The sequence below is a fragment of the Solea senegalensis genome, linkage group LG5 (assembly GCF_019176455.1).
Source record: "Solea senegalensis isolate Sse05_10M linkage group LG5, IFAPA_SoseM_1, whole genome shotgun sequence".
NCBI classification, from domain to species: domain Eukaryota; kingdom Metazoa; phylum Chordata; class Actinopteri; order Pleuronectiformes; family Soleidae; genus Solea; species Solea senegalensis.
In genome coordinates, this window is record NC_058025.1 from 15057619 (window position 1) to 15071508 (window position 13890).

The 13890-nt window shown below is 37.6% G+C and overlaps 1 protein-coding gene across 1 annotated transcript in view; it reads left to right on the top strand.

The window, feature by feature from the left end:
• dapk1 (death-associated protein kinase 1) overlaps positions 1-13890 on the top strand; it is a 62610-nt gene that overhangs the window by 25886 nt on the left and 22834 nt on the right. Inside the window, exons 4-11 of the mRNA XM_044027178.1 lie at positions 2676-2814; positions 4420-4549; positions 5636-5684; positions 5822-5848; positions 8825-8977; positions 11150-11195; positions 11391-11480; positions 13219-13311. Coding sequence (XP_043883113.1) covers positions 2676-2814; positions 4420-4549; positions 5636-5684; positions 5822-5848; positions 8825-8977; positions 11150-11195; positions 11391-11480; positions 13219-13311 — 727 coding nt within the window. The remainder of the gene's footprint in view (positions 1-2675; positions 2815-4419; positions 4550-5635; positions 5685-5821; positions 5849-8824; positions 8978-11149; positions 11196-11390; positions 11481-13218; positions 13312-13890) is intronic.

The following is a 13890-nucleotide window of genomic DNA, read 5'->3' on the forward strand; positions in this document are numbered from 1 at the left end:
TATTCCTGCCTTGTCTGCCATGGATGACAGAGCTCATACATGCCCGAACTTGTTCATGCCACATTCTCCCAGAAAGACAAAGCAGCTACGGGTCTTAGAGTATCTGACAAATGATTAAAAAACATTTGAACATAATTGAAAATTTACATTATTTCAGAAATATTAATATTATTTTAGACTGTCAGCTGTTTGGAGTAACAATTTCAAGTTTGTTTCTTGTTTTTCACAAGAAGGTTTGTCTTTGTGTTGATCAGGCTGCATTTTACGTGGACATGTTGCTATGACGTACTCAGTAGTCCATCCATTTACATGTAATGGAACTTCAAATTTTTATAGACCTATTAATCAACTCATAATTATGAACACATGACTTAAAATCTGATTTATACACTGAGTGCCTGTGTTTCAGTTGAATCAGCACATCGTTGATGACTCCGTGTTAACGCCGAGCTTGTGTCATAAAATGTTTCTTCCTGCTGCTGCTGACAGTCTTAGTTCAGTCAGAGACACTACCACTTATAAAGTGTCAAATGCTTTGAGCCTTTTCATTTATTGTAATCTACCAAGGGAGGCTGTCATTTTAAAACGATCATATGCAAATGATATAATGAATGTGTTAAAGCTGCAGTGCATAACTTTTATTAATTTCTGTAGTTGTTGATGTTGTGTTGTGTATGTGTGCAGAAACAGTGAGTTACATCCTTCATCTGAAAACAAGCTCTGTCAAGCAATACGATCGGACCTGAGGGAGCTTTTGTGTGTAAACAGTGACAGTGTAGGGGCAGGAGAGTGTTTATCCTGTCAAATTGTTGAAAAACAATACATTCATAGCACTTCCTTTTGTTTTCAGTCATACTCCAACCTGTTTGCAGCTACGAGAGCAATGTTGCTGCTGCCGCATCTGTCTTGACAGAAAGCAAATAACTCCACGTGTGCGGCGTGGGAATGTTGCCGGCTGACACAAGGTCTAAGTGATGCTTTACCGAGAAATGTAGAGTCATGTGGAGTTCATAGGCTTAATCAGCATGGTGTGGCTAGGGTTTAATGCAATGGACATTGGTTTATATTTAAAAGTTATGCACTACAGTTTTAAATTCATACATTTTAAAAAATTGTCTCACGTCATGGTATAAAAATACGAAACCGCCTTAAACAAATACGGTCAAAGCTGTTGGGTCATGTAATGTTATGGCAGGTAAAACAACAAGCTACATTTAGATGGGGAAAAATATTTGACTCATGTCCTTTTGTCCTCCACATCCTGTCCTGCTCCTGTGCTGTGCTCTGGGTAAATACAACCACAACACCAACTGCCCTTTGACCTGAAACACTGTGTCAGAGACCGTGTGTTTGGACAGAAACCTCCTCTGTTGTCTGTGATGCTGCTGAGGCAGATGATGGAATAAACATAACAGATGTATAGGAAGGAGGGTGGAGGGGGTTGAGATACTAGCTGTGCAGCTGGTCTGGTGTTCCCTCCCTGAGGGGCGGAGTAGCGTTTGTTGGAGGTTTCAGTTGCAGACGGACAAATTAAGAAAAGCACTGATATGCTGTGATTTTTTTTTTACAGCAGCATGTAACATTTCTACATTTTTAATTTTGTTAAATGGTCAGTGTACTGCAATTTAAATGTGTTTGTATTGGTGTTTGTCAGAGTGAATGCTCAGAGACTGGATAAGCAGGATTGTAATTACAGTTATCTGTGCGCTTCTTCTCTCTTGTCCTTTCTGTCACTTCCCCTCACTGCAGGCTTTCACTCACATTATCATGCTGTGCCCATGATAGATCTGCTCTCCTTCCCTTTCTTTTCTGCCTCTTATCTTATCGCTTACCACTTTCAGTAGTCATTCTATGATGGCTGAATTACAGTTGGCTTATTGAATGGTCTTCAAATGTATTGAGGTAATGGACCTCTGCTGACCTTAATATATATTGGTAGATATAATGTTGTGTTTGCTTGTTGCTGTTATTAAAATGCTAATTTTAAAGGAGCATATGACAAGATACCTCTAACATCAAAAGCCTTTCTCTTCTCTAACATGTTGGATCTTGTTGTTGTTGTTTTTTCATAGTTACAAAATGGTATCAGTTCATTGATTTACTTAATCAGAAGCTAGTTTGATAACTGAATAATCATTGCTGACGTCTGTAAAGGAAAACAACTTAACATGGACTTTTCGTGCTTTACTTTGTTATTCATGGTGCTTTGCTCAATACATTCAGTTTTGCAAGTGAAATATGACCTTGGACAACAACATCCTTGAATGCAAAGTGTTATAACAGTTTTCAAACAGCACTAAGTGAGTCAATAATTTAGTGGGTTTGGCGAAGTGTTGAATTTCATTTGAGGATTATAAAACTGTTCCTCATTCCCAGTTAAAATGCTGAGTCTGTTTCATACTTAACTGGTTAACTTAACAAACTTAAGCTTAAACACTGCTGCACCTTCCCTTTTCCCCATCTTGCCCAGAGAACATTTTCATTATTTAAACATTGTAAAGCATTTCATTGAGAACAGCACTGGTTAAAATCTACTTGGGATGTTTAAATTGGTCAGACTCGAATGCACCAGGATGATTAGATTACATCAGCTCAGCTCTGTTAAGCAGGGATTTGTGGCGGACTCTGATCAGAGAGATCTCACAATTTAACCCCCCCTACTTTTTTTGTTCCAGTGTGGCTGGTGGTGAGCTGTTTGACTTCCTGGCAGAGAAGGAGTCGCTGAGTGAGGAAGAAGCCACTCAGTTCCTCAAGCAGATCCTGGATGGAGTTTTCTACCTGCACTCCAAACAAATCGCACACTTCGACCTCAAGGTTCTGCTCTCTTGTGAAATAATAGATATATTTTAATAGAAAACATTTGAGCTGGAAGTAAACTGGCAACTATTTTCTTGATTAATTGCACTGTGTCGATTTTCTTCATGCAAATTTACCAATTGTTTGCTGGTTCCAGTTTATAAGATATACGATTATATAACCAAAATTGCAAGGTCAGATGGAGGGTTGATCAAAGCCGATGTGACCGAGTGCACTGCCACAATGGACCAACCTGACCGTCTCATGTCTTTTTTGGTGTGACAATAATGCATTTATATGTGGTTTGTTTAACTTATCACCATGACTAATCTCCTTTTTGGAATATTTTTATTTCATCATGGTGTGTGAGTACTTTAAACACCTGAGGGAAAAAGGCCATATATAAACAGACATGCAAATTGTCTTCAAGGCCTTTGCTAATTGCATAATATCTTTATGTTTGGAACCTTGTTGTTGTTAGTTCTTAATCTAAATCTCAGTCAATAGCATTGATCAGTTGTCCACTTACTGCTGGATATATGACCTCATTTGGATGAAACATTCCAGACGACTCCTCCACTTTCAGAATGATCAGACAATTCATGCATCAAAGTTCAGGACATTTGACATGAGTTTCTGTGGGAATTGATTACCTATGTGAACCACTTCTGATCAATGGCAGGGCTTTTACCAAACACTGATGGCTTCACTTGTGTATATATATATATATATGTAGAGATAGATACTGGTATTCACTGTTTAGTCGTAGCTCAGATCGAGATTCCTTTTGTTTATAAATGATTTCTGCATTACTGCTCTATACCAAGAGTTCAGTGCCTTGTACTTCTCTTTTCTGCTGATAACGTTTTTTCTTTGTGTTTGACACCAATAAAAGCCACTCTGACAGTTTCAGCTCAAGGCTTTTTCCATAGCTCTTTCTGTAGATATTTTATTGGGAGACTCAAATTAAAGCTTCTTTCTGCGTAATTGAAACTACACTCACACAGTCGAACAATTTTTAGAGGCCAATCAATTCTACAGAGACTGTACTGTCGCCAGTCCCTGAACTAACAGTGTTCAAAAGCTCAATATGTTTGGTAGGGTAGAATAATGATGTACTCATGACTCATTATCGTTCATCTTGAATGAACTTTGTATCTGAACTGAAAGTGGAAGAGGATATCTTCTGCTTCATCTCATAGTAGAGGAGAATGGACAAGTTTTGGAAGGAAAACTGTTTAATTTATCCCTAGAAACATCCATCCTCTGCTGTTTGGCTCTGCTTAGACTGCATTCTTCTCATCATTTCCTTTCTCCTACTTCCTCAAGAGGTTTTGCATGGGATTTCCATGGTTGATGAGCCTCCACAGTTTGTGGTTTTGAGTCGGACTTTGCTTCTCTGTCTCTCTCTCATATTTTCACTTCAGTTTTATTCCACCTACACTGGTGCAATAAATCACCATATTGCCTCATAAAATGTTTAAAATAAGATCATCATGATCATTTAAGGTAATTGTTTTGTATAGCTGATTAATTAAAAACACCTTTTTGAATGTCATCCACCCCAACTAAAACTGCCTTGGTCTGCTTTTAATTACACGGTTTCTTTATCTTTCCTTCTAGCCGGAGAACATCATGCTGCTGAACCGCTCAGTGCCTCACCCACGCATTAAGATCATTGACTTTGGCCTGGCCCACAAGATCGATTTTGGCAATGATTTTAAGAACATTTTTGGAACTCCAGAATTTGTAGGTCAGTGAACAATGTTTGGGTGTCTGTGTTTACATCATTAAACGCAAATTTGTCTCCACTCCAGCTTACCCTCTGTAATTTAAAATGACTATTCGATAGACTGGTGATTTGCCAAAACACACACATACACTGTCCCATCTCTCCTCAACTATCTTTTTGCTTGGGGCAGCTGCCAAGCAGTCCTAGTCCATGCCAGGACCTGAACCTGTTCCCAGTGCAGTAGGGAGTGAATTAGTTTATTTGTTATTGAAGGTCCAGTGTGTAAGAATTAGTAACATCTAATGGTGAGACTACAGATTGTAACAGAGAGGAATCCTGTGCTTACCCATTTTCCAAATGTTTCAGGGAACTACAGTGACCTTCACATACCAGGAAGGACGTTGTTCTTTTACATTTGTGTTGTGAGCTTCTATTTAAACAGATAAATGGGCTGCTGAAGAAACATAGTGATGCAAGATGGTGGCCTCCATATAACAAGAGCCTTTTCTCAAAGGCTTATTATGAGGCTAGTTTTAATTAAGAGTAATAATAGAGACCTTCAAACATGCTTATAGATGGTATATTATACGTCTGCCAATAACCAGTCCTAAATGTTACACAGTGGATCTGCAGCACCATTAGATTATAAAAATTTAATTATATCAAGAACAACAAATAATGCCATCTAAACACAAATGATCAGTGATAACAAGACTGCAAAGGTTTAAGTTGATATGAATTCGCACAATTCTTGTTTCATATCAACTCAATTACATAAAGAAAGCAATGCACTGTACTTAATTTAATTTCTCACACATCTGAGGGCCTGTGACTCAAGAAAAGAAAAGAAAAATAATCACAGTCCTTGCAGGTGTGATTCAAAAACACAGTGGCTTATACCACAACACCTCCTAAAACAACAAAACAACTCCGTGAACCAGACTGTGATAACATGCTCACATAATACTTATCAGGAAGGATGAGCAGACTGCATGAGAACAAGAGGAAAAGAAAATGACATGTACATTAAATGAATGTTAAGTTAGTGTAACGTGGCGTTGACCTGAATAGAAATAATATACTGTTTTATGTGTCTGCCTCACACAGCTCCAGAAGTAGTCAACTATGAACCTTTGGGCTTAGAGGCTGACATGTGGTGAGTAATAAAATCTTAATCTGCTTCATGTACACGGGCAGTTTGAAACCATAATTGTTTTGAGGAACGTCTGCTGTTGAAATGCACTTACACTGATGAATTGATGCTAACAATGTCTCTCATCTGTCTCTATTCAGGAGTATTGGTGTGATAACCTACATACTGTAAGTATCTAACACACCACCAAAGATGATCATATTAAATTATCAATATGTCATTAAATCTAAATCAAATACGTGCATCGCTAGTTATTATAGCTTCCTTTATGTTCACATTTTCTTACAAACCTCAACACGTCACCGCCCACTGAATACAATGTCATCAGAATGTTTGTTGAGATGTGAGGGGAATAATGACGCTTCTTTGACCTCGAGCAGCCTCCGTGTTGAAGCATACACTGTCATGAATAATGCATAAAGCTTCAGCACAAACTGATTCATATTACAGCTTTTTTTCTTCTTCTTCTTCTTTCATTTTGTGTGTGATATTCTCACAGCAGTGGTGTGAATGCTGTGTTGCTTATTTTATTTAAAGAGATTTGTTTGACTGAGCAAACCAATCTGTTTTTTTTATTAAATATCCACTTATTGAGTTATTGCTGACCTCATTATAAAAGCTCTTTCTTGACCTCAAATCATTATGCCTAATATTTTTTAATTCTAACTTTAAAATTGTTTTTGCTTTTGATGTCGGAAAGAAGAGTTTGATTTATCACCAATTCAATTAGCTACTGGCAGAGTTGTTTTATATTACATTTATCATCAGAAAACAGTTCAAAAAAGGTTATAAGATTCGTAATGGCTGGGCTTTGGTTATGCTATTATGTCGTTATTTTATTTTATTATCTAATTATTCAATTTGTACTGATTTACACTAATAAATACCTGGAATAGATGAGTTGAAACTAAATTTCACTCAGTTTCTTTGCTGTAGCAGTTTATTTTATTTTCCTGTAATTGAAAATGTAGAGAACAGTTACAATCTGTTCTCAATCCCATAAATATGAAGCCACAAATGGTTAAATCAATAAGCATTAAAGCTCCAAATTTTTGTCTGCCATTTTTGATTTTGTCTGCATTTTTGCTGTTTTGAAATCGATGTTGGCCTAATATTTAGACAATGATCTCTTTAAAGAAAGTGTATTTGACAGTTAGATGCTGGTAGAGTTCCCCAATAGTACTGTAACTTTACTGTAACTGTAACCTTTTTGAATTTTTAGAAATCACAATACACAATATGGACTGTCTCCATTGTTAAAGTCTTCATTCACCAGATCAGCTAACACATTATATCATATTGTGTAATGTGTACATGGCTGATGTGTTCCTAATTTAGTTTTTGCCATTTCGTCTTTCAAACCTTCTACTTAGTTCTCCACAGCTAATAGCTTTCATTGAACCAATGACTGCTCTCACTGTAGCAGTCCACAGACGTGCCAGCACAGTTTAATTTAACGATGAGAGTTGTCGCTCTCAGTGAACCGCAGATCAGCTATTGGTCCTTGATGCTATTGTCCTCTTTCGTTCTTTCCCTCCTACAAGACTTTCTGAGCTCCCACACACCTTTATCGTCCTTTAGAGCGACTCCTACACAAATCCAAACACATGAAATATATCAGGTGTATTTGCCCACACACACTCACACAAAAGTAACATAATGGAGAACAAAAGTCATGTCTAAACTATAGTAAGGTAAACACAGCACCAGTTACCAACACATGTCATGATATGAGAACTAAATACATACTTAATTTTAAGGGAAGCATGTATAGGTGCTGCCTAAATGATGTATACATTACATCCATACTCACATACTGTATGTACAGTACAAAATAAACCCTTTATCTTTATTCATGCTGACCACCTACACATATGTCACAGCTCTGCCTTGAAGGGTAGAAAATAGATTGTTCACTGGTTGTTGATCACAGTAGAATTGCACTTGACTCTTTATCTCCTGTCATTAAACAACAGTGTGAGAGAGAAATCCAAAAGGGACTCATTTAATAAACAACTGTGGAGGATTTTTTGGCGTCTTTCCAAAACCCGTTCTGGCATTATTCTGCTTGAAGGGTGACCCAGTTGCTGCAAAGTGATGAAAACTCAATTAGGCAGCTCCGAGTAGTAGTGAGAGAGACACTAGTGTTTGCACCTGTCAATAAAGTGAGAGACTTGCCAAGTCTGAGGCAATGGAACCTGAAATCATTTGGTTAAATGTGGTGAAATAGCTCATAGTCATGCAACTTTCTGCTCTGCTGGAGCCCTAATTTGGGCTTCAAAAATGGGCACATTTCACCATGTTAGTTGTACACTCTGCATCTTCAAGTCTCATTTAGGAGGTTTTTTGAGAAAATGGTGGATAAAATGTTGCCACAGATCCCTGATTAAGCACATTACTGCTGCTTCTGCTGCCAAAAGTAAGGAATTATGTTGCTGTGAGCAGCTGCTCCATATTCAGTCGATAAATTCATGCATTTCTGCTGAAATTTAATGTGACCTTCACCACATCCACGCTTATCTAAGCTGTTCCTAGTTAATTAGTGGATGGTGCTGCTGACAGGCTGGAGAGACTTTAAAGGAAAAGGGAAGACCAGGGTTTGTCGCAGACTTGGGTTTAGTTTATTCTCTTGAGCTCCAGGAATATGTGACCTTATCACAAGTTTGCAGTGTATGTCTTGTTTGTTCTCTGGGCTTTATCCATTTAAACATACATTTGTCCTGCGTGTTGCAACATTATCCCTTCACTTGGTTTTCACAGTGTCCAGTTGGCTTGTCTGAGTGTTTGACCAACAAACACTTAATATTTCAGCCTGATGGCAAAGCTTGACTACTGAGTCACCATTACTGTGAACTGTTTCATTCATGCGTGATTACATTTATGTAGTCAATAGCGTAGTGTTATATTCCCAAAGTAAGATTTTTTGATGTTTTTCATTGTTAGTAATCTGTCTGTTATTTCCTTTAATTTGTGTTTTTGTCTATAAAATCTTGTAAAACACATACATATAAATTGAACACTTGGCGGTTGAAATCAAGTGTACACATTTGGAACAATTGACTGTTAAAATAAAAATAGCTGTAATCGACTAATCACATATTTATCACTTATACATTATTGTTAACCTCTCATCCATCTTCTAGTTTGAGCGGTGCCTCTCCTTTCTTGGGTGACAACAAACAGGAGACGCTGGCCAACGTGTCGGCCGTTGACTACACATTTGACGATGAGTTCTTCAGCAACACCAGCGTCCTGGCCAAAGATTTCATAGCAAAGCTCCTTGTCAAAGATCCAAAGTATGTATAATCCATCTTTTTGATCAGTTGTTTCATTTAACATGTATGTGGGACAATGGTCCTCAGGTGTATTTATTATGAGAACAACTGCCACAAATAATGTTCTACATACAGCAGAGTAAACAGACGATGAAACCAGAAACCTTCATGACCCTCTAATATACGTCTGGCACTGATTACTACTTGAAAGCATTTATATACTCTACTGTCTGTTGTCTTCCAATAGCACTGTATAATACATGTTCCCAAACTCTGCACACTTAGTACTTTTACACAGATGATGCACCATTTGAAGTATTTTGTGGTTAGGCAAATTTCATGACGTATAATGTAAAATCACTGGAGAGATTATACAAATATATATCTACATAAACAAAAAAAACCCACATAGTGATAATACTTAATTTAATGAGTTAACTGTTTGTCTTCGAATATTTGGTATATATTTGGGTAAGGCCAAAAAATAAAATAATCTGTCTTATACTCTTTATTTAATAATGTATAGTGTATAAATATCTCCACTTTGCTGTAAGAAAATCTAAAACCAGAAAACCAAAAAATGTGAATACAGGCTCTCTATCCTTGACTCTAAAACAGTGCACCTATTATATCACCAAGTTGCTCTAGCAACAACTGAATAGCTGCGGTTACACTTAAAGGCAGTAACTCACTTGTAATTACCTCTGTTTTTCCCAAATAATGGAGCGGGTGTGAGGGGCCAAACAGAGGTGAACAATGGTAGGTGTGGAAATAGTCTCACAAGTTAAAGACAATGAAAGGTAGACGGGTTTCTTTAAAGACCTGTCCACACCTGGGATTAACATCCATCCTCCAGCCACGTCCAGATCACGCTAAATATAGGTCTGAATCATACACCATATGTAAGAATGTTTGCAAATAGTCCCGAATGCTTCATTTAGGGTGAACAAAACATACTCAGATTTTGAGTAGCCATGTTGCCACATGGTAAGAATTTCAAAACATCTCCATAGGTGACGCATTTGTTGAATAAATGGGGCATGTAAACACAAAGTGATTGTCACATAAACCGTGTTCCTGATATTGTAGTTCTCAGTAGTTTGTTTCACTACCCTATTTGTGTTTCATTAAGAAAACAATGAACATTTTCTTAGGGAAGTAAGATAGGGTGGTTGAACAGTCGTCAGCATAACAGAGAATTATTGGTCCACTCCTTTTTCACCGAGTTTGAATTAAGAACAAAATCGCTTTGCTAAACTTTTCATGGCGACATTATCTGACAGTCCTTGGAGCTGTATAAATCTTGTTTTTTTTATCTCTTTTGTTAAATGGCTGAGATATTGTCACACTAAATTGCACTGTACAGTAGGGCTGTAATTGCCTAATGATTTTTTTTTTCTTTTCATTATCCATAAATGTGAACTAATTCTGGCATCTGTGAAATGTCTCTAAATGATAAACTATGGTCATGAATAAGCCTGTCGCAATTATTCCATAATTGTCTGATTGCGATTTATTGTTCTAACAGCATTATTTAGCGTAATGATCATAATTATTTTATTGGACACAAAAAAATGCAACCCAGTTTGTAAATACAATCCCAGTTACTTTTAAAACACCTTTCCCTTCTTGTTAGCAGGGTTTGTTTTTTTTACAGTGTACTAACCCATATTTATTTAAGGCTATTTTCATACAACCAATCACTTAAGTTTCTGGAATCAGAGTTGTTATGCCACATCAGTGCATTTTTTTTCTCTTTAAAAATGAAAAATAATATATATCAATTCAATAAAGGTACATTTTAGTAACATTTATTGGTGAAGTTGCATGTTGCAGCTCAATATCCTTCACCTCACCCTTCCCTTCCAATTGTGTTGGAGAACCTTTGCAGCCTTAAAAAGATATTTAACTTGTCCTTTGTGGGCCATTATAAAAATAAGCCTCTGTAGAGTTGACCTGGCTTCTGCCTCAATCTGGGGTAAAGAAAAACAACAACAATTTATACAGTCATGTGATTGTTCCCTTACAGATAAATGATTATTATTCTATATTTAATATCTAATGGCTTGTTTTGTCTGTATTCAAATTCTATGTATAATCATAATAGGCCTGAGTGACTGTCAGCTGCTGGAATATATAAGATACTAAACAAATATGTTCTTCTTCTTAAACCTTTACATCTTCTGTCTGCAGAAAGAGAATGACGATCCAGGAAAGCTTCCAGCATCCCTGGATCAAGGTTGGAATCCTATATATAATGTATAATAATAATCATTTTGTTTAATTGTTTTATTTTATTCTGTGGTTGTTGTGCTATTAAAATATCTTGGATTGGTAAACTAAACGTTGTCAGGCCTCCAAAAAAAATAAATGTTCTACCACATTAATAGTTTATTCATTAATTTTCATATCTCTGTTTTGTTTGTGGAATCAGCCAAAAGATACTCAACAAGCGTTGAGCAGAAAGGAGTCGGCTGTCAACATGGAGAAGTTCAAGAAGTTTGCAGCTCGAAGAAAATGGAAAGTAAGTGTATTTTTGTGTTGCCATCCTTTGATGTCACCCCTATTGTTGCAGATTCGTCATACTGGCATCACCATAGCTGTCTTTGTGGCTGTTTCCTTGTCTGTTCTGGTTCATCACCACTGACCCATAGCTGCTCCCATCCTACAAGAAATGCTGGGATTTTTTTTTTTTTTCCCCCTGAGATGGTTTGGTGATGCTGTCACACCATGTCTCTGGCTGCCATTAAGATTCTAGCTCTCTTGAAGCTTCTGGCTTAATTTGACATTGAATGTGTTACAGTATTTCCGCATATGAAACTGGCACAAACATTTCATAATGCAGTTGTAAATAATGTTTGCTAAGGTGAGGCTGTTGGGTTCATGAATTATCTTAACATGCAAATAAAAAAAACAACTGTGATTGGTTCTGCTGTTTAAAATCCAAAATAGTACAATCCAATCCATGAAGACCAAAACTAGACAGTTTGATGGTTTACATCTGCTCTAAAATGATCTGCAAAACACACATAAAGAGTGTATTTACTACCTCTCTAGTCAAACTCCAGCTACTGCATTCAGAATGGCTTTCTCAGCCCATGCTTGTGTCACTGGCACACTCTTTCATCACCTTCTTTTCTAATCAGCAGAAGGCCTTTTATTAATGCTGGAGCTGTTGCTTCGTCGCTTTTCCTCCGCTGGATAACGTGTGGTGAAAACAATTGAGGGGCTTGTCTCACTGAGCACCTGGTTAGACAGCTAAAACTCGAGATCACGCCCCCCTGCACTGCTCCACACTCTCCCTCCTACTTGACCTCCCTTAGCTCTCAGCCCACTTCTTGCAATTTTCAAAATCAGCAATTGGGCGACGTAAGTTACCTGTCGAGATTTATTTTATGTGTAAATAAAAAGCGGGAGGATTGTATTATTCCAGAAGTAAGACATTGTGGTTGGAATAGAGACCTTATTTTAGCAGAAACATGTAAGTATACATCTGCCATTATTTTTGTGTGCTACAGTTATAGTTGGTTAAAGTGAAAGCCTTTAATGGAACGGGAATGTTTTAATGATCGACCACACACAAGATGGGAATGTGGATGCAATGATGTACGAACTTGTTCCTCCTCCGAGGAATAAGTGAACGCACTGTGGTTGAAAGCCTTAAATTTCTAGAAGTCACTGGAGCGTCCCTATGTCTGTTTGTTTCACTTTGTTGCCAATAAACCTATAGAGACCATCAGGTTGGGCTTTTAAACGTCGGCAACATCTGATAACAACATCAACAGCCGCAGATAAAACCAGAGGTAGACATTATTCAGTGTTGTTAGTGGTCTGAGTTGGTGTCCCAAGTGACAGTTTATATAGTTGTGTTATTAAAAACGCTTTATATTGCCTCCTTTGTGTTATATGAGACCTCATTTTGTCCCCTTAAAATGTACACGGATGTGGAACTGACCTACCATTGGGTTCCCCCAACATTGTCAAGAAAGCAAACGTGCTTTGTTTGCAGATATGCGTGAAGAAAGTGAATACCGGAAGTGGTACACAAATAGGAAGACGGAGCCCTAGTTACGTCTGTATTCAAAAATAAACTCTATTCTAAAGAAATTGCACTTGCATTTGTGCCTTGGGATAAGTCATCGAGGACAAGAAACTAAAGTAATATTAAATAGTGTTTTACAACTGCCTGAGTGTTCATTACCACATTAACACATTAACACATTCTAGATCCCATGTCATGTATCATTTCCTCTCTTTTCCAGCAATCCGTCCGGCTCATCTCCTTATGCAACCGTCTGTCCCGGTCCTTCTTGTCCAGAAGCAACATAAGTGTGGCACGAAGTGATGACACACTGGTAAGAGCTCAAAGAACTCCTTTTTTCATTTAGACTGTACTGACAGACAAAACAACAAGGCTATAAATGTGACCTGAGAAAAAATGTCAAGCACGCGGATGTTTGACATGTTATCTCCACAATCCTATCCTATGAGCCTAATGAATGTAATTAACCGGACACTAGCAGATTAATGACTTTCAATTTGCTTTTGGTGAAGTGCATTAACTCCTTGGGAGCATGAGCTCTCAGTTACAGCTCTGGAATTTTCAGCTCGACAATCTTTGCTGAGAATCTCGAGCTTCTACATGTAATTGATCTGTTTCTCTTTTCCTCCCAAGTGCCACAGGCCAGATGTTTGTAGAATTGTAGGAAGTTCATTGTGTGTGTTTTTGTGTGTCTGTGTGTGTGTGTGTGCGTCTGTGTATTACCTTACAACCAGGCTGAGCTGGCAGGAATGTGCGTCCAGAGAAGGAAAGTCTTCATTTGAGACAGAGTTTATGTTATTTATGTGCATAAAAGTTGATAGTGATAAGCCTTAGAGGTGTAAACACTGCAGCGTCTGTTGGAGGCTTAATCATTTACGAGGCATTAACAGCA